A 22,266-nucleotide genomic window follows, 5' to 3' on the forward strand; every position below is an offset into this window, starting at 1 on the left:
ACACACCATATTTCACTGGCAGTATCGAAGCTTTATGCATGAAGACACCATTGTATGATTTGATCCTAGGCAATCTGGAAGGCGTACGAGCACCAGGCGATCCGGACCAAAACTGGACCTTGTCTATTAACCCGGCTGGAGCCGTGGAAACTAGAGGTCAGAAGAAACAGTTGGGTAAGCCATTCCGTCCGCTGAAGGTACCTACACCCCTCGAGGAAACTGTCACACCAGCATTGTTGAAACAAGCCCAAGCAGATGATGACAGTCTTCGAAAGCTCAGGGAATTAGGGAAATCACAAACAGAAAAGGTGAGTGACCACTGTGCAGTATCATCTTTCTTCTATGAAAATGGCATCCTGTACAGAAAATTTCATTCACCCAAAGTCGAGTCAGATACTCTTTTCACACAAGTCGTAGTCCCAAAGCCCTATCGTGCCCAAGTCATTAGAGCGGCTCACGAAACCCTGCTTGGAGGACACCAAGGCGCAAAGAAGACCCTAGACAAAATACTCTAGAACTTCTTCTGGCCAGGAATTACTGGAGATGTTTCGCGATATTGTAGGTCATGCGATGTTTGTCAACGCACACTTCACAAGGGTAGGGTTCCAAAAGCCCCTCTAGGAAGAATGCCCCTCATTGAAGTACCCTTTGAGCGCATTGCTGTCGATATCGTGGGCCCAATACACCCGATGACTGAGCGCAAGAATAGGTATATACTCACCATCATTGACTATGCGACGCGATACCCCGAGGCCATTCCACTGCCTAGCATAGAAACAGAAAGAGTTGCTAAGGCCCTTGTCAGTGTTTTCACTAGAGTAGGGATTCCTAAAGAGATGCTAACAGATCAGGGTTTGCAGTTTACCTCTGAGGTAATGAAGCAGGTAAGTAATCTCCTGTCTGTAAGGCAAATTACCACTTCACCCTACCATCCCGCCGCAAACGGCCTAGTGGAGCGGTTTAATGGAACCCTGAAACAGATGCTCAAGCGTATGTGTTCAGAACGACCCGTTGACTGGGATAGATATGTTGAGCCACTCCTCTTTGCCATTAGAGAATCACCTCAGGATAGCTTAGGCTTCTCTCTCTTTGAACTCTTATATGGTAGGAAGGTGAGGGGCCCAATGACCATCCTTCGAGAACTCTGGACGGGGAACATAGAGACAGGTGAGATCAAAACAACATGCCAATTCATGTTCGACCTGCGAAACAGACTCGAAGAGACATGTCATGCAGCCCGAGATCAACTTCAAAGGTCAGCATCTAGGTATAAACGCTACTACGACAGAAAGTCTCGACAGAGACAGCTGGAAGTGGGGGACTTAGTCCTCCTTCTTCTCCCCACGGACAGGAACAAGTTGCTCCTCCAGTGGAAGGGTCCGTTTGCGGTAACAGCCAAGGTGAGTGACACAGACTATCGAATAGATGTAAAGGGCAAGTCAAAAGTGTTCCATATAATAAACCTGCTCAAGAAGTATAACGAGAAAGTTCCCTTCTCATTTCAGATCCCTCAGCTGACGTTGCGTGCACAGCTGTTCTTGAACCAGATGACAACGAGATGACCAGCCCCAACCTCCTTCCGGAGATGTCAAACTCAGCCCTACTCCAGCCCTACCCAATGGAGGCCAAAGAATCACTGGGTGATGTGGACGTAAACAACGACCTGACCCCGAGTCAAGCACAGGTACGTGAACTCATGGGGAAAGTATGAGGATATTTTCACTGATATTCCTGGCCGTACCTCCCTTGGTGAACATGGCATCGAACTCACCGTAAAGGAGATCCCAAGATCAAAACCCTATCCAATTCCCCATGCCCTAAGAGAGACGGTTCAAGAAGAGGTGAGGACAATGCTGTCACTAGGGGTTATTGAACGTTCAAATAGTCCGACCGCTTCGCCTATTGTTTTGGTGAAAAACCAGACGGAAGCAACCGCTTCTGTGTGGATTTCCGACGACTTAACAAGGTGACTAAGTTCGACTCAGAGCCAATACCAGATCAAGAAGAGCTGTTCACTAGGCTAGCATCCGACAAATTCTTCACCAAAATCGACCTTAGCAAAGGTTATTGGCAGGTCCCAATGTCTGAGAAATCTAAAGAGCTAACAGCATTCATAACACCTGATGGTTTGTATCATTTCAAGGTAATGCCGTTCGGCCTAGTGAACGCGCCGGCCACCTTCAGCCGGCTGATGAGAACCCTTCTCAGTGGACTGAAGGGAGTTGTCAACTACATTGATGACATCCTTGTACATTCGGACACATGGGAACAGCACCTCGACACCCTGGGCCTACTGTTCCAGAGGCTGAGGGACGCGAACCTCACCGCAAGGCCAAGTAAGTGTTCAGTAGGTCATTCTCAGGTCGAGTTCCTCGGTCACGTGGTTGGACTCGGCCAGGTCTCACCTCGTCCAGGAAAGGTGGAGTCGATCATGAAGGTAAGTCGACCAGAGACCAAGAAACAACTCAGATCTTTGTTGGGAATGACGAACTACTACCGTAAGTTCATCCCGAATTATGCAGCCATCGCGGCACCCCTCACAGACAAAACAAAAAAGGCGGAACCAAACAAACTGGAATGGGGGGTCCCTCAGGAGGTTGCGTTCAACACTCTCAAAAACAAACTTGACAATGCACCTATCCTCCACCTGCCTGACCTAAGCCTTCCGTTTGTGTTGAGAACAGACGCCTCAGAGATCGGTGTGGGCGCGGTCCTACTCCAAGCCCACGGGGATACGAAGTTCCCAGTAGCCTACATTAGCAGGAAACTCCTACCAAGGGAGAGAAATTATTCGACCATCGAGCGCGAATGTCTAGCAATTGTGTGGGCCGTTAGAAAACTTGAACCATATCTCTACGGCAAGGAGTTCGTGCTAGAAACTGATCATCACCCTCTCACGTACATGCAAAGTGCAAAGGTGATCAATGGACGAATCATGCGATGGGCGCTTGCCCTACAACCATATAGGTTTAAGATGGAGGCGATCAAGGGTACCGACAATGTCGGAGCAGATCTCCTGAGCCGCATGTAGTCAGTGAAAAGAAAACAAAAAGTGGAAGTGTAAATACATTTCTTGAAGGGGGAGTGAAATGCCACAGGAGAAATGTATTTGGTTTTTTTTTTGTTTCTATTTTATTAGAATATATACCAGTGAATAGAGTAGGAACAGTTGCCATTGCTGGTGTAGCATAAGTGCGTTGAAATGTGATGAAGCGCGATTTGTGTTGTAACAAAATGACGAGTGTGTTTTCTATAACCCACTGCAGAAAGCTGTGTGGGGAATGCGATGAGACAGAAGCGATGCGACAAAAGGGTGAAATTTCCACAGGTGCCAGATTCCGCGGGCGAGCCGTCCAGGGTTTCTATGTAGTACATTGTGTAGTTTTGTACATGATAGGGTAAGAATATTTTAAGTGTGTGACAGACTGAGCAGGGATGTGGTCGAAGGAGGAGTCGTAGCAGAACCTCGCCAGTTATTAATCCTTTTAAGCCAGTCTGGACCACTTGAAGTCAGGGTTCTTTTTCCTCTCCACGGAGAAGAATATCCGACTATCCATACAACCAGCAGTAAGGTAAGTACTCTCGGTTATTTGTGTATTTCTTTGTTGTTGTTTTTTTATACAGGAACAATAATGATGTGACATGAAACGCATTATTTGTCATGTATGCCGTGTGATATTGAATATCACTAACGTGATGGTGAAAACAGCGTTATAACAACATGATATTATTGAAGTTAGGTATGAATAATATTGATACATTGATGTGTACTGTTTAGAGTACATGTTACATCGTGATATTATACGAAATTGAGTATTTAAGCATCAAGATTTATGTACAAAAAAAAAAAGTCAGCTGCCCGTAGTATGTAAGGTTTCGTAATACTGCTTTGATAATTTAGATGGCAACTGGGTTTCGGCACTTCGCCCCAAAGTCGGCAATGCCATTCAAGATGCGGTGAAGGCTGCTGTCAACTAATATACCGGCCAGTGGAAAACCTGTTCACTGGATGTGCTGAACGTTGGCAAAACTACGCTCTTCAATCCGCCTGTCGACACTTCTGTATGCTTTTTCGCGTCCATCAACATTTGTGATGTACACTGACAATTGAACACTGGATATTTCATGTACGGTACTAGGAACAGTGGCCAAACAAGTTACCTGGCGATGTTATGCGCCCGATTATATTTGAGTTGGCTCATCACGTTGCAATTTGGAGAGGAGTGAGATGTTCATTAGTGCCTAGGATACACGTCAACAATATATTTTTTTCATCATATATGGTGCGACCGTGAGGTGTTCTTTTTTTTTTTTTTGTGGGCATGACTGACAAGATAAAGGGATAAGAAGCCCGAATGATTATTAGCTCAGCAAGAGCTTAATGAGTTTATGTCCCCTACACGTACACGCCTTCCTATGGCAAATTGTGAGTGATGTACCTGGAAGTTTGTTTGAGGAACCGTGTATAGTGAGCTCGAGCATTTGATGCTCCATTGTGATGCTCTTTTCGTAGCATTTGGAGAAGGTTGAGTGAATATATATATTTTATTGTTATTCGATAACATAGATAACTTAGAAGTTAAACATTTAATGATATATCAGTAGGAGGATATTTAGTCGCTTCATGTGTACCACTAGGACCACATAAGTGGTGGTGGTATATAAATGTTAATGGAGTAACGATTACCCGTGTGTATAAGTACAATTATAATTTCTACCCCCCCTTTTTTTTTGGAGGAAGTGTTACAAGTGTTATCGAATCGTGTTAAACATGAGTACGCTAGCCCATGTTAGTTAGCTAGGTCCCATACTCGCCCTAAGTGAAAAGGTGAGTTGCAGAAGTGGTGTAACAACGTTTTGCAACAGTTGTAACAGTAGTAAGGGCGACGGAGTGGTTATTGATGTATCAATATCACAGCAGGTTCATATCAGAAACCTGAGATATCCCATAAGGTACTTGTGTATGGATTTGAGAATCAAAATTCGTGTACACGAATGTGCAACTCAGTTGATGAGATATAAGTTAACGATATTTTGAAGTTGTGAAGTCCTGAGGGTTGTTGTGTTCGAGTAAACACTACAGATTGGTTGAGATACTAGATCAGTAAGTGGCATGTGTGATTATATCCGACTCTGGTTTAACCCATGTGACAATTATAGATCTTGTAACCCTGAATGCTGTTAAACACATTATTATACACCCATTCCCGGTTAAGAACGCTACTTATGTGCTCTTTTTGTGTGTACCTATGTTCCGCTTATTCATACATACACTCCTTAATTTAATTGTTATTATGATTTCATTTATTGCCATTATTGTTTACATGGTTGCCTGCTGTGACATACGCGAGGAGTTTCACATTTGTGTTTGTGCGCACACCTCTTGACCATCCATTGTGTGTATGCAGAATTTTAGTCATACGTACATTGTACTTGTAAATGCTTTTGTATGATTGTATATCTGCAAGTTGTATTATGCAAGATTGAGGCATATCTACACTCCCACCTATGTAATTATTCCCTGCCGTCTCTGCCTCTTTCACTGTAGTTATCAGTTCCACTATTGTTTTGATCATCATTATTATTTTCTATTTGTATATGATATCCATGTTTTGTATCTTGTCCCCAGTCTTGACAAAGGGCAGGAAGCCCGAAAGCTTGAGTAAAATCACTTGTGAGGATTAAGCAACGTCTACCGCCTCTTTACTCTCGTTTACATACACACTCCAAAAAGATGCGACGACCCAGGGGTTCATCATTAGCTGAAGACACACAACTCACACTATATATATATATATATATATACATACATCGTATGACATCTATGTTTTAAACATTGTTCCAAGCACTACGACAATAACAAATAGTTTTCTACACGTATTCTCACACCGACACATGTACATGAAGTGCTTTCATGAAAGCGAAAAGCATGCTAAGTGGTATGGCTTAATAGGAAAAATGATTACCTTGTGTAACTTTGATGACGGATCTACAGGTCTTTTGGAGGACTGTGTCACTGATATCAAGAATGAGCTCATGACTACCAACGGATATGACGTTATCTGACGTCACGGCGTTTTTCTCTCAGGACTTGGGTCATATTTACATTCATATTATAGCGCCCTCTCTCATCGCTTCTCTCATCTCTCACGACCCAAGTCCATCACACAAAATGGCCTCTCCACAATTAATGTAAATGTTAATCGTCACAATAATATATGTTCTAATTTGTATATACAATGTTGCCTTCCCATCACAGTTGAATAGAATATTAGTGGACAAATAAAAAAGATCTAAAGTTTTTTCTTTATGTTTACTCGAAATGGCCTTCCATGGACATGGGTCGTTCTTATATTCAGATACTCATATACATAGCATGACATTCACTTTCTTTCACTTGTGTGTGTTTATTCGGCCAGGAATGACGTTATGTTTTACACTGTTATCGCAGCAGTGAAAAGTTTCCCTCAATTTTCGCTTTTCATGTACACGACAAATGGTAAATGTTGGAGGTGACGAAATCATTAGCTCACACATTTGCATAATATCGACAAAAACGGTTTGGCAAATACAAATAAAAACTTAGAGCTTGCATAGTTTGTCTATTTTTGTGATGGTGATCAATTTTTCACTATTTCACTGAAAAAATGTTTTCACATTCACCTAAAGCTGGTTTGAAATTCCCACTTTTAAGTCGGTACGGCTCTAGTGATCATGGGCTAGCTTCATGCATATTGTTTGTTTTTTTTTCTTGAAGCTCCATGAGCAGCGAAGGTGGGCATGTGCGCTTTACAACTGGTCACTATTATTATTATTATTGTTGTTATTGTTATTATCGTGATTATTATTGTTATTATCATTATTACCATTATCATTGTTATTACTATTATTGTTATTACTATTACTATTATTATTATATGAAGTTCGAACTGCATTCCGCGGCAGCAAGATCCTTTGGCTATAGAGGTACTTAATTTTTCCCCATTTCTTACGGAGAATACCGAATGATGTCAGTCCCCTGTGTGGGAGAATTAGGCCCTATATCTTTAAAGGCACTTATCAAAGGATATATCCAGTCCAAATATAAGTTAGTGTGTGTGTGCTTGTGTGTGTGCGCGCCCAATGTGAAAGCTGTATGTGTTGTTGACATGGATCAACTAGATAACACAATTCACCGTATGGAACGTTCGTCGCACCCAATTATCTCATAAGTCCCAAAAATCCGGCGAAATTTGTAAAATGACTGCATTTACAGAAATTGGCGTAGAATCAAAAAGTACTGAAACAAATTTAATGGTTTTGGTATCATTGTCTTTCGCGGAAGATGTTCTTTTTTAAGATGTGAAAAAATATGTATTAGTTTTAGAACGCAAGGTACTGAAATTCCACCGTTTCGCTTTTTGGGACACCCGGTATAATCATATACCCCCATTCGATTTTATAATTAATATCAAAACAATTCATTTATTTTTAATACTTCAAAGAAATTGTTATGCATTTGACATCTTTGCCGTTTGCCATAAATTTTGTTTGGGGAGTCTCAGGATGATTATTTCTTTTGATAAATCACAGACCTGACGCAAGAAATGTTATAGTCTGTATTACTCATTGTCATATTCACCCATGATTCTCCTTTTAAAAGCCTTGTATTGATGTGCAATGCCGACGTGTAGTCAATATCTTAGTGTTTTCTTCTAATGAATGTGCTTATTTTTATTTCAACAGAAACTGCAAACAAACAACTTATTTAGTAGTATCAAAAGAAGACGTTCAAGCCATCTAATTCGAAATTACAAACTGCATATATCTTTGGAGGGTTTTAAAGTGAAAATGATAGAATTACAAACTTTTAAATAATCATGAAGAACATATATACATCATCACATAAGGAAAGGATCTTTCCTTTAACTCTTCATGAGTGATGGTGGAAACCTCCTTTGTGCCACATTATTCTGAGACACTGACGGTTTCATGCTTTGAGAAAACATTCTGTTTATCAAGTATTTGTAACTTCTATAGATTTCTGTTGAGCTGGGCAAATAGTGAGTAAAGATGTAGAGAAAATGCTAAGCTTTGCTTTGGTGTATTCATTGTATGACAAATCTTTGATTGTTTTTCTTTCACCTGACCAGTAGCTACATTACTGCAAAGACATGACTTTTGCACACAAAACAGTGACAGAAACTTAGAAATTACTCTCAAATCCAGTAGAGAACACCTCTTGGTGTTAATCACTATATACATGAAATGCAAGCTATATGTGAAGGGAACGGAAGCGCGAGAAACGCTTTCATTGTACCGTGGCATTTGGCGATTTATCGATCGGATTCGGTGGATTGGTGCGTTTGAGCAGAATATGCGAAGTCGACGTCGACGTCGAAGATGCCATCGACTGAGTCGGACGTGCGAACGTGGCACATAAAAAGTTAATCACTTACTTTCTATTTGCGTACCATTGTTTATAATATATATACACACGTTTATGCTTACATGTCAATACATTCGTATAGCAATAATAATAATATGCATTGTTTAGACTTTGTTTGTTTATAATCTATTCTATTATCCGGTCAGTAATAGATGAACTCATTCATTCACTCTTACTATTTTTTTTTTTTGCTTTCTGCGTGAAATCGACACAGCACTGACACGGCGAAGTGACGACGAACGCCGATATTCTCTGTGCCAAGCATGTATGCATGCAAACACCTCAAAATTTACTTGCAATTTTAGGCTTGTTTTCCGCTCTAATTATATAAAAACAGCTAAACACTGAAAACCAAGTTATAGGAAAATAATATTTTGCGTAATCTGTAATTTCTGTGCATTTAAATTTCTTTCTGATGAGGTTTTGGAGACAATTTGCACTGATATAGGTTCTGAACGTTTCGCTCACGGACGTTAGGTCCGAGAAAGGAAATTTCTGATAACTGCAAATATATCACTGTTCATTAAGTTAATGTCACATGAAAATATTACCAAATCACTGAGTCTCTCATACCCAAAAGTGAATAACGTTCAGCATTCAATTTACCTGTAATAACAAAAGGAAAACGTTTTGCTCACGGATGTTTGTTGGTAGAATATGTCCATGGATTACATGGTAGGAGATAGAGGAACAGTGCCACTTTTTAGTGACAGATGCTCCCCGTGTATATCTTTTGAGTATAACGGTAGCTGCCATCTCAAACAGAACACATCCAGTTTTGGTCTCCATCACGGACGTTCGCTGTAATTGTCACAATATTTTATGCCTTGATACATTCTTATTTTTCTCTTCACAACGATTTTCTCTCATTCCCTAAGTAGCCTGAACATGTTGCGACCAAACAGAAAAAACCCCAAACAAAGCAAATCCGAAAAGTGCTACGCAGTCACATTCAGAATATATTATAACAAAAAGGATGAAATTACGGAACAAGTCTGTAATGGGGATGTGTCAAGGAGAAGCGTAAAAGTTTCAAATGGACGTGGAAGCAGTTGAATGAAAATGATAAGAAACAGAAAAATGATCGAGCTCCAACACACAGAGAAAAGAAATGCCAGTGCACTCCCGTTATACCGAATTCATCTGGAGGGGCTTTTTTTTTTTTTTTTGGTTGTTTATCATTTATTTATCGAAATGTCGTCATAAGCGAACAAAAATAATGCAGTATACAATTATTGTCTGATGAAAACACGCAAATCCTCCACTTATCATGACATGGTGTTTTTTATACTCATCAATGAAAAGCAATGTTAATTTGCAATTCTGTCCCAGATTTTTTTTTTAACTTTACATTTAAGAGACAGAGAGATCGTCAAGTTGTTTGTGCTTTTGTGCTTACTTGGAAAACACATGTTAAAAAATTGATGATTTAGAAAAAGGTTTAAGGTCGCACTTTGATACGTTCGCTCTTCCAAGGATTCGTTACTCCGAATGTCTAAAGGTTTGTTATTCCGAAAATGAAAAAAAAAAGGTTCGTAGTTAATTCAGGGGGCTTCTTATTAAAAATGTTCTTATTCCGAAAGTTTGTTAATCCGAAAATTAAATATCAAGGTTCACTATTCTTTAGGTCCGTTCTTCTAAAAGTGGAATGGGCTTGATATTCCTCTAGCTGAAAACGATTATTTTGAGGTTTTGAAATCTGGGGGATTTGGTTGTTAATTTGTTTCTCCACACTTGGATAAACGAACCTGATTTTTCATGTTCCAATTAAAAAAACCTTTGGAGTAACTTTCAGAGATTCCTATCATTTACCGACTAAAAGAGCTTCATGATTATACGAACCTTAGTCAATTTCAGATTGACAAACCATATGAATAACGAGCCTCCGAAATGAAGCGCTACAAAATGTTTGTTATAACGAACAACATTGTACAATTTCGAAGTCACAAACATCCATCCAAGTTATATGGACTTACTGTGTCTTGTTATGACGAAACATCGGAGTATCGGACTTTGTATTATTTCTGACTAATATAATAACACAAATGCTCCTCGGTAACAGTGTGTAACACAAGGAGCAAACGCAGAGGGATTTCTTCATATAAACATTGAAACGTATTCGTTTGCCCTCCCCAGCCTAACTTCGTATTTCGATAACGGAGCACATTTTTTTTCTATGTCAATTCTTTCAATATTTCAATATTTAGCTGTGGTCATGTTCGTTAATTTTGCGTTGTAGACTTTAGATAACAAATTTAGGACCAGAATCTTTACTTCGTGATTACGAAATTTTGATAAATATATTCGTTCTCAAGGATGGACTACGTCACTGAGATTACACGTATGTTTCTACGTTCATTTACGAGAGATGGAAAAAGTGTTTTCTTTGATTCCTCAGCATGGAAAGACAAACAAGCTTTTATAATTGAAAATTGGCATTAATTATTTAGGATTTTGCGGAGGAGTTTGTTCTCGACATGGAATCGCTGTTTGTTGTGAATAGAATGCGTTTCCAACTCAAGAGAACTGCATTGTTCAATGTCTTGTTTGTTCCGAACGTCCGTGAGCTATATGCGAACCTCCGTGATGAAAACTATGTTATGTTTGTTGGGTTATAGAGACTGCCTAGATCAGATACTAGTACATCTTTAAAAAGTATCTTATTTTTGGGGAGTAAGGATTAAAGTATGGGATGGTGAAATAACAGGTCCAAATATTGAGTTTCTATAGAATGCGCGTAAATTGGAGAAAGTGTTTAGCGGAAGAGTAATATTTCAACAGAAATGACGAATTTGGTTAAATCATCAGTTATCTACCATTACGTACAGGTTAAGAGTACAAGTTTAATATTCTGCCAACACATACACATGTCCCTTAAGATATTTCGTTACGATTTTGAACTGAATCAGATCGTTGCAAGATATATTAGATGGTATTCAAATGTATGTGCAGTACTATTCCTCACGGACATTCGCTGCTCTGGACATGGTAAACTTCCGCGGTGAATAAAAACGTGTTCCTCTGAGAAAATCCTAGTATAATTGGGTTCATATTAAAAGCTTGAATTATATTCTTTTAGGTAAGATAAATGATTTGGAGAATTTCTACTTTTTAAATTTTGCGTTGTTTTTACTCAATTGTATATCGTTCAAAATTGTGACACATATATGTATGTATACGTGTATACAATTACAGCAACGAAATGTTTGGAAAGTTGACATGAAACTAATTAACACTACTACAGTAAAAGATAACGTTTCACAACTTCGTGTATTTTTATTTACAATTTTTATTTGGTAGGATTTACACACTGTGGTCATGCGTGAGGAAAAGGAGGCATGAATCATCAAGATAGTCTACGTACACTGAAATTAGTTGAATTGATTACAAATTCCCGAGGTAAAAGGATTGGTTACTTTTGATAAGGGATCTAGTCCAGGCTAGGCTCCATAGAAAGTGCACCTAACCTTGTTTTTTGATATATACAATGTGTTTTGATGGTTTCTTGTCAATTCGAGGGTGCTGATTCCAAATCCGATTGATGCCACTCGCGTAACCTTGAGCATTTTCAACAAAATGCAAAAATCCAAAATGGCCGCCAGATGTGCTAATTTGGTCATTATAATCCCAGTTATTTCAATTTTATGACCAATTATTCCATCAAAGTTTTTAAAATTTTTGTTCCTTGAGTAATTCTACTCGTACATGCACGACATTTTTCATTTGAAGAGGTACATTTAATATTTCAAGCTTATTTTCAATTCAAAATGGCCGCCACTCCTATACTCATGTACTATATGAATGGCAAAAAATATGCATAGAAATAGAAGACGAATTTTCAGTCACATACCTACGCTTTTATCAAGTTTTGCATGTGCAATGCAAATCTGATGAGTGCCACTAGCAAAACAAGCAAAGAAACAAAAAAATTATTGTTTTTAGGTTTATTGTATTCTTCTTTATACAAAACTTCAAAATGGATCCCACTCACATACCCTTGCACAATATGAACGGTAAAGTGTACATGGAAATAAACAAATTTTCTTTTATTTCTGTCACTCAGGTACGCTGTTTATCAATTTGTGTGCTAATTATAAATCAGAAGGTTGTTAGTAACAAAAACTGTTTTTTTTTATGCAAACATCCAAATTTGCTACCTAAATCTGATTTTTTCCCTAGGAATTTGGAAAAGTCCACCAAAGCTTGAATTGACGCCAACATCAAAATTGTTTATCAGGAAACATTACATATTATGAACATTTGATACCTACTTGCCTTGAGATGTTCAACATCATAATATTCACTCTGATTTACTGAATTAAAAGGCTGAATCCTAAATGATAACACAAATAAAATTTCCAATTACCTGTCCTGTTCTACATTATCTAAAAGCGATATCATACACACTTTTCAGTCCCTTCATCCGAGAAGGAACATGAGGCAGGGGAAAGTGGAAAAAAGGGACCACCTCAATTCCTGTCGTCAAATCTTTGACATGAAAACAATGCCCAAAAGTTTTTCATGTTAACCCAAATGAATTATATATGGTAGATGAATTTTACCACCGTCTTTTTTTCGGAGTGAATGTGTTTGCGTATAATTATGATGTCAAGGGAGACTCTGAGATCTGTACAGTGCTGCCTCATTCTGAAAGCAGTGTTATAACAACTTCACACGGCTTGTCTTAAATCTTCAGCACTTGCAGATTCAGGATTGCTCTACATGTAGGTAACTAGACCAGCTGTGTTAGGACTCTGAATGATGGCCTCCTTAATGGTGGCTGTAAACTAACTCCACTAGAGCTCTTTTTTACATGGTGACATAACATTCACTTCACGTAGGAAGTTTGCAGATGATCTTGACTTTACGTCTCATAGAAAGTCCTTGGATGACATCAGCCGAGTACTGACCCATCTGAAGACAATAGAGGAGTACTTCACCTTCTGGAAACTTTGCCCCAACCTTCATAAGATTATCATCAGACCCATGCCTTCCATCTTACCAACGCTATGTTCAAGGTAGCCCTCTGTGGCAAGCCTTCCAAGCATAGGCTAAGGAAGTCTACCCTCCTTCACTGGCACTCGATCACTCTCCCTCACGCTGGAAGGAAAGGATGGCAAGTGTCACCAGTGCCGTCAACGCATACCCTGACTTTCTAAACACGATAGCATGGGGGCATTTCATGAAGCGTTTTGTCTGACAAATTTGTCTGACAAAGTTGCTCTCAGCCAATCAGATGCAGGAATTTTAGTAGCTTATAACAGTTTGTCAAAAAGAAAAGATCTGACCAAACGCTCCATGACATGCCCCCTTGAACAACCTACCATCAATGCGTCTGAAATCCCACAAGCCTAGATTTCCCTCCCGTAACTTGAAAGCTTTGACCCCAAAACAGGTTGGTGCAGATGCTGGTCGGATGTCATCTCTGATACCACCCAAGTTACCTACAACTGTCTCTGGCCTGGCAACAAAGCCATAGGTCTTCAACGGGTGGTGATCAAGCAAGTCTTCATGTCTTCATTCTGTTTCTATGGCAAATAATCGTCCTCTGACCTCTAAGGAAGTGCTGAACATCACCAGATGTGGTTGCAATTAAAGCAATTGCAGGACTAATATATACATCTGTAGCCTGAGGATTCTGCAAATTTGGGGGCTGATGTCGCCTTCTGCCAAACATCCAATTAAAGGGTTCTTTAAAGATAATAAAAATAACAGTTTTAGTTTTAAGACAAGACTGAATGAGATCATGATGTCAAAGTGTATATTATCAACACCTGGGAACTGTGAGAGAACTGAAAGAGGTATCTCACATTGCTCCTTGGTTGATGTTTAATGAATAGTTTGTATGGTATTGCGTTTGGACAGTTTCGTTTAGGCCTTCACCAGTTTTTGTTGTTTTAATTCAAGAAGAAAAATCAAGTTTGCTCGATAATATCAAGGCGGTACTTCTAAATTATATCATATCAAAGTGATGGAGGTTATGATCCATTTCAAACTCGCCTCAGGACTCCTCCCTCCCATCCCCCCCCCCCCAACTCCTTGCTGGAAAAAAAAATACATTGAAAGGGTTTTTAGTTACGTCATTAATGTCCGATGTGTTTTTGTCTGCAACCATGTATCTCTGCACTTACTGTGTAGGATTTTTCTGTACTTTGTTGATATGGTTTTATGGGAATGCATATTAGAAGCTTTGCTTTCTAGCTTCCCTCCATTTTCAAAATGATTTGATAAATACCATGCATCTATTCTTCTTAATATATTGTGCTAGTATAAAATTTTATATTCAACCTCCATGTAGAATATGATGGTATATTGATTTCTTGCGAGACGTTTAGTGAACTTATAGCTGTTGTTGAGACAAAATGAAATATATAAGAAATTGTGTTAAACATCGTAAGGTTAATGAATATTAAATGCTCAAATATACATGTAGCCCCTCTATATTGTAAGTGACACCCAACATATTTGTATTACACATGCAACACTTCATGACAGCGCAGGTACGGGACTGGAAATACAGTAAATTTGTTCTATATTTCCATGCATATGTTTTGCCATTCATATAGTACATAAGCATAGGAATGGCGGCCATTTTGAATAAAAAATGAGCTTTAAATACTATGAACTTATATGAAATGAAAATTCTCTTGCGAATGCAGATGGAGTAAGTCTAGGAACAGAAATGTACAAAGTTTGGTGGAATAATTTATCATATGATGTACATTATTGTGTTTATCACGGCCGAATTAGCATATCAGGCGGCCATTTTGAATTTTTGCATTTTGCCGAAAATGCTCAAGGTTACGCGAGTGGCATTAATCGGATTTGGAATCAGCACCCTCGAATTGACAAGAAACCATCAAAAAACATTGTATATATCAAAAAACAAGGTTGAGTGCCTTCTAGCCTGGACTAATCCTACCACAAAAAAAAAAAATTAACTAAAAAAAAAATCCAACAGATAACTGGGTCCTTATTTTGACATTAAAGGCATAATTTACCATTTGCAGATGAAAAAACCCCCAGCATTAGTGCTTTAAATTAGTTCTTAAATGTGAGTTAGGAATAGGAATAAACACTGTGAAAAATAAGACCTTTAACCTTATAAAGCCCAAGCTATTTTGACCCCTTCCAGGCCCAAGGGGGGTGGGGGTGGGCACATTGAACCCTTATATAACTTCTTTATTATATGATGTATGACCGTCATATTTGGTACATGAGTAGAACAACTCATACTCTACATGACCCAGCATTTGAAATTTCTCAAGGTTATCCACTGAGGGCGCTATTTACCAAAATATAAAGAAATACATAGGAAATATGCTTAAATCATGTGTTTTCTTTATATTTCCTTATCCCAAGTATATTATGTTTTTATTTCATATTAATCATTTTTATATTTACCATAAAGGAAAAGCAAGTCAACCTTCACTGTTTGTTATGGTTAAAATTTCTCAAGGTCAACATATAGGGGCGCTATTCACTGCAATATAAAGAAATATATGAAACATATGATGTATTACTTGGAATGGGTACTGATTATATTGGTATCACATTTTCCAAAATATTGAAAGTTTGAGTATGTAGATTGATAAAATGAAAAACAAATGATATTACAGGCAAAGCTTGTGTGAAGATAACACAAAATAATATGGTATTGGAAAATGATGTGTTTTCAATTATTTCTATTATATCTATTGTTTGATACCTATGCCATGTAAGAGATAAGATAACTCACAACCATAATCACTTCACATTTTAGTCCTTCAGCAAATTACAGCCAAGAAAATTTCATACATTATTATATTGTTAACTGGAATAGGAACAGAAAATCATGCAAAATCTGACGAGCATCTGGCAACCAGCAATATCAGACATAGCTAAATTATATATCAAAATGTTCGCAATAAGATTTTAGAAACAGTAACCAAATTTGGTTGAAATCGGGAAAAGGATGTAGGAGTAGTTGCAAATGAAAATATGGTAGGGGGCACAATGTGCCCCCTTGGGCTTTATAGGGTTAAGTGGTTGAGAAGTTCAGATGCTCATGGATGTGTCTAGTGACGAATTTGTTGTTATTTCCCTCTTTTTCCTTATTGTTATTATCTCATTTTTTTCTTCTCATACCCAATTTCATCGTCATTATCTTCTTAACCTAACATTAAATTCAATTAAGAGTGCAATGATTTTTTGATACAGTTGATGGATTTAAAGCAGCCATCCTGTTTAGAGTAAAACACTTTAACTTCTGACAATAATTATTATACAATTACGGAATTTGTTGCGAATTTTAGAATCTCGAAGAATTTTATTTCGTTACATGCAAACTCTAGGAGTTTAGATAAGAATTTTGGATCTTTTGAAAGCGTTCTTTATACCGTAGATAATATTCCTTTCCCAATTATTGGTATCACAGAAATTTGGTAACACTCTACTTCAGCAAATCCATCAAATCAAAAAAAAAATCATAAGTTTAGAGCAGACCGTGAAGGAATTAGAGGAGGAGGCGTAGCAGTTTCAATTCATAAAAACCTGCAATACAAAGTAAGAGCTGATATTTAATTTGAAGAATGTGAAGTTTTATTTGTAGAAATAGATCAGTTGAAAAAATACGACTATGGGTTTGATTTATAGACTCCCTAATAGTCATAATGAGTAACTTTTTGAAGAATATTTGAAAAACGTTATGCTGTGTTTTTCACCTGAAAATAAGCAATTATATCTAATGGGCGATTTTAATGTTAATTTGTTATCAAAATTTGATAGTGATAAGAAATTTTCAATAGTTTCTTTATTTGATGCATTCAAATGTTTGTTATCTATAAATTAAAAAAAAAAGACAGCAAGAATAAACGGTATTTCATTGACTTTGATAGATAATATTATAATATAATTTTCCAATAAGTACTATATGTTGTAATGACCCATTCATAGAAAAAAAAAATTAAACTTGTAATATTTCGAAAGGAAACACCTCGAAATGTTGAAACCTTTATACAAGATTTGGCATCTGAACAACTGTTGATGGTTTCATAATTACATTGAGTTTGATATGAATATTTTGTGTGAAGTTTTAAGTAAACAATACAATATCATTACGATAAAAATTGTCCAGTTATAAAGTTTATAAACATGGGAGGGTGTCATATATAACAAAATTGATTTTGCGCTCTATACTTTATAGAATGAATTGGCTTTAGAAGATTTTTATAAATGATCCCACTGATTTAATTTTAGAAAAAAAGATATGATATACCTTAATGAATTAACTACGTCACCCACCGAAAATATATAACTCTGATAGATTAAATTCGTTTTTTTATTAGTTTTGGTCCTATAGGCTTCAAATAAACTTGATTTTGTAAATGAATTTTTTTAAACATTTCTCCCAGAACTTAACTCTTCATCGTTAGTTTTAAACCCTACAAATCCTATAGAATTAATCAATGAAAAATAAAATGAATTTCAATACGGCAAAGAGCTGTGAAAGAATAAGCACATCAGTTCTTAGATATATTATGCATCAAATTGTTTATCCATTAAGTCACATTTTCATTCTCTCCATATTTTCTGGAAAATTTCCCAATTCTTTAAAAATTGCAAAGGTAAACCCAGGTTTTTAACAAAGACGATCCTTGTTAAATAAGTAAATTATAGACCTATTTCTTTTCCTCATATATCCTAAACTCTAGAAAAAAATGTATATGACATTAGGTTAAATGATTATTTTTTTTTTTGCATAATCATAAAGTTGTTAATTTCAATCAATATGGTTTTCGAAAGAGTTATTCCACAGATTAAGCTTTGGTCCAGTTATAAATATATGACAAAATTTCAAACGCAATGCAAATAAAGACATTTTATAGGGATCCTAATGGATTTATCTGAAACCAATTGATTCGTTACAAAACGATATCTTACTTTAAAAAAGTGATAATTTTATGATGGTCGCGGAGCTGCTTTCTCGTGGTTTAGGGATTGTTTATCATGTAGAAAACAATATGTTATTCACAATAACATGCTATCCAATTTCTTAGAGATCAAATGTAACGTGCCCCAGAGCTTAATATTATGACCCTTTCCTTTCTTGTTATATAAACTATGAATGACGACGTTAATTCGTGGTTTATTTTACCAAAAAAAAAATACTTTAAGCAGACGATATCAATATCTTTTTATTCGCATGATGATGTAGATTTGTTAGTGTCAACACTTGATAAAAAAAAATTCTAAATGTATCAATTAATATTCATTTTTAAGTATATGAAAATTTACTCAATTGGTTTTGTGTATAATGAGCTATTATGTACCTCATCAATGAAAGCCTTATTTGCAATGATCACATACGGAATTTTACAACCTGTATTTCCAGATATATAGGTTTTCTTTGTGAGACTTAAAGTTATCTTCCTGAACATACCCTTTTGATGTTTTACAATTCCCTTATCGTACCGTATACTCTGTACTTTAATCTAGTGTGAGCTACAAGTGCGAAGACTAAACTGAACTCTATTCATTTACTGCAAAAGAATGTCATTCGCATCTGTACTGGTTCACAATATTTAGCCCACACAAATTCGCTCTTTAAATAAAATTACAAACATTGAACATAGTTGACATAAATACATTTCAAATTTAAATCTCTATGTCTAAACATTTGAACAAGTTACTCTTTTCCCGATTTTTTCAAATTGAATGAAACTGTTCATTGTTATATCTCACTCGTAATTTGTTAAATGTTCATTCCTTTTAAAAGCAAATCCCAAGTTATTAATTGCACAAAAATCCATAAGACATAATGGACCAGACCTAGAATACACTTCCAGATTATGTTAACTTATGTGAAACGTTGTTTTTAAAGGATAAATTAAAACTATAATGTTACTGTCAGACTACAATCTTTGAATATAAAATCTAAATATTATGGATTTTATTTAGTTTGGTTAGATTTTTTCTGTGAATTTGATATAAAACTACAGAAATTATACACATTGTTTCAGTGCCTACCATTTTATTTATCTACATTACATTCTTACCTTGATAATCACAGCCATCATTTCATTTTTATTACCAAGTTTTATTTTCTCACCATCACATTCTTACCATTTTCAATAATTTGCCATATCTTTTTTCGTATCTGTGCACTTGAATATAAAACAGAATGCATTAGTATGTTCAACTCTTCCCAATTCTGCTGATCCATTAAGACCTACTTTTCCCGGACTGCTACGTGTTCAATCATCTGCTGATGATGGCAGTCCTTCTTCTGCATTATTTTTAGGTAAATATTTGCAAATTAGGTAATACGATATATATTTTGTTATGAAATTAACTTACGCACTTATTTGCTTTCTTCGAATCATGTATAATTGTAATCTGTATACTGATATTTTATGTGATATTGTTGAAAAGATTCTTGATTAATGTATGAAACTATGTTGGAAGAAAAAGAAATCAATCAAACAAACACACAATATATACATCTACATATAACATCATGCGTTCGCTAGTTTTCATTGTGTAGTTTGGTTGATAATATTGTCAATTAAAGGGATCCCGCTCTGAATAGACGATACATTTTGATATAATGTGTGGGTTACCATATCCACCCGAGGAAAAAAAAATTACAGTGCGGCTTATCAATCATGTGCTTTAAAGCATTTGGCAATTATTGTTTCTGGACAAGTCTGAATCATACTGTTGCTGGTCTTTGTGCTTCACTTTCTATTTCAAACTTCTGACAAAATACGTTTCTGTTCACGTTTCTGTTATTACATTACAATGATATAGACTCTGAAATTATGAAAACTTAAAGTTACAGCAGAAGAATAAAGAGGGATTGCAGTTTAACACTTATGCGAATTTAAGTGGCACTTCAGTGAGCTAAGATGTTTGAAGATTTTGCGACCCCCTCGAAATTTCAATTCATTGGCTAAATATCATGTTGGGGCATAGAACATAACCCTTCGTTGTATCAATATTGGGCAGAAAAGGGTGTTTGCAAGTCAGGAAAAAGGATAAATCTTTGTATGTTTTACTTTAATATGTTTTTAAATTAGCAAAATATACGAAGCAACTTGAGTACACGGCTCGTGGATGCTTCCGTCTTTATTTAGAACGGAATTTTGTTGCGGTTTATGAATGTGGACGGGTATGTACCTCAAATATGTAGGTCTTTGAATTACGATGTCTGGAATTTGAGGAGAGTTAGGCGTTATATTAAACAGACACATGACTCACTGCTGTTAGGGCCTTAGTTACATGTCGCTATAGGCTATTGCAAATCCGTCCTCAATGGCATCACAAATGAGAATTTGAGTCGTCTTCAATCCTCGCAGAACAAAGCTTTCAGACTTCTATACATGACATGTAAATGCACCAACTTCCCCCTTTAGCTCAATTTCGACCCCTGCTTAGAATACGCGAAGAATTCAGCCTAAAATATTAACCATTATCTTTAAATCTATTCATGGATAATCCCCACAAGACATTTCATTTCATTTCATTTATTCATTTCCAAAATTACAAAACATTTTCATACACAAAATAACACAATATCAATACAATGCAGTAACAAACATTACTGAACTACTCCATACCCTTCATTCCCCACTATTGGCAAATAGATCACCAACAAGTAATTCATGGTTCAGGGTTCAAGGAACATTTAAAGTGTAATGCTTGGAAACATGTCAACCTTTTTTTTTTTTGTGTGTGTATTAATATCACTTTATTATGTCTCATAATTATCACGTTAAATTGTTTTTCATGTATAAAGTGTATGATAACACTTTTGCTTCAGTTTTATTCCAATAGATAACGTTCCACCTGGCAAAAGTGCAAGAGTGTAACCCATAGCCAGCAGTGACACCATTTGTAAATAACTCTTCCAGTTTTCAGGAAAAAAGAGGTCGATTTACATGATACTCACCTTCAGCTGTTAAAACTGGGACTGGGCAGTTGATGAATATACTGGAAACCGAACACGCTATCAAAACCATCCGTAAAGACATTGTGATCCTGCATGTGAGTGCTACAATCTCGTGGTGTAAATTCCCAAGTTGTGTGTAAATATACCGTCTCCTCTAGCACGAGGTAAAAAATGTTTGTCCTTCTGACAGTACAATAAATTGGGCTCCCATGTGTGAGCAAGTCAAAACTCGGGCACCAAAGCCAAAAATCCCGCTTTACATAGCAAAGAGCAGGGAGAAGTGGTCCGCCTCACACCCATCTGGAACTATGGGAGACTCGCTAGCCCAGCTGAAAAGGGCTACCCAGCCCTTTTTCCAGAGTAAAATGAAATGAAATTTGATGTTCGTGTTTACGCGTGAATATTGACTTGCACCAACTATTCAGAATGGTTGTTGGTTCATTCAGTCAGTTGAAACTTATTTGTGTTTATATCACTTGCAACCAACAAAATTGTCTGAAGGCAAAAGAATCCTCGGGTTCATTATCAATGTAGCTTACCCTACAACGTTCTGTTGAATAATGCAGTTAACCAATGGCTGGTCTGCTTTTTAAAAGAACGCTGAAAAGTGAGCACATCGCAGCACGTCAAAGCTCGTTTGTTTACGTCTCGACACAAACCACTCCCAATCGGGGCGCATATCATACGTCTGACGTAAAAATGGGGTAGTACTCAACTATTGTCGTGTGCTCGTCGATTGTGGAAAATCATCTCGCTCGACGGCGAATGGAATTATGTAGACCTTCAATTGCATTGAACTACGTGTTAACTCATGCGGAAGCTGGTGGAAGTTGGAACGATAGGGCCATGATCTGTACAAGAGTACATCCCCAGGTCGAAAAACCAGTAGAAACCAGTAAAAACCAGT

The 22,266-nt window shown here is 37.0% G+C and overlaps 1 protein-coding gene across 1 annotated transcript in view; it reads right to left on the reverse strand.

The window, feature by feature from the left end:
- The window catches only part of LOC140239849 (uncharacterized), an 88,620-nt gene extending 67,179 nt beyond the window's left edge, over positions 1–21,441 (reverse strand). The window contains exon 1 of the mRNA XM_072319672.1: positions 21,360–21,441. Within this exon, the coding sequence (XP_072175773.1) occupies positions 21,360–21,441 (82 nt within the window). The remainder of the gene's footprint in view (positions 1–21,359) is intronic.
- Between the last annotated feature and the right edge of the window lie 825 nt (positions 21,442–22,266).

This window comes from Diadema setosum, chromosome 16, assembly GCF_964275005.1.
Source record: "Diadema setosum chromosome 16, eeDiaSeto1, whole genome shotgun sequence".
Lineage (NCBI taxonomy): Eukaryota > Metazoa > Echinodermata > Echinoidea > Diadematoida > Diadematidae > Diadema > Diadema setosum.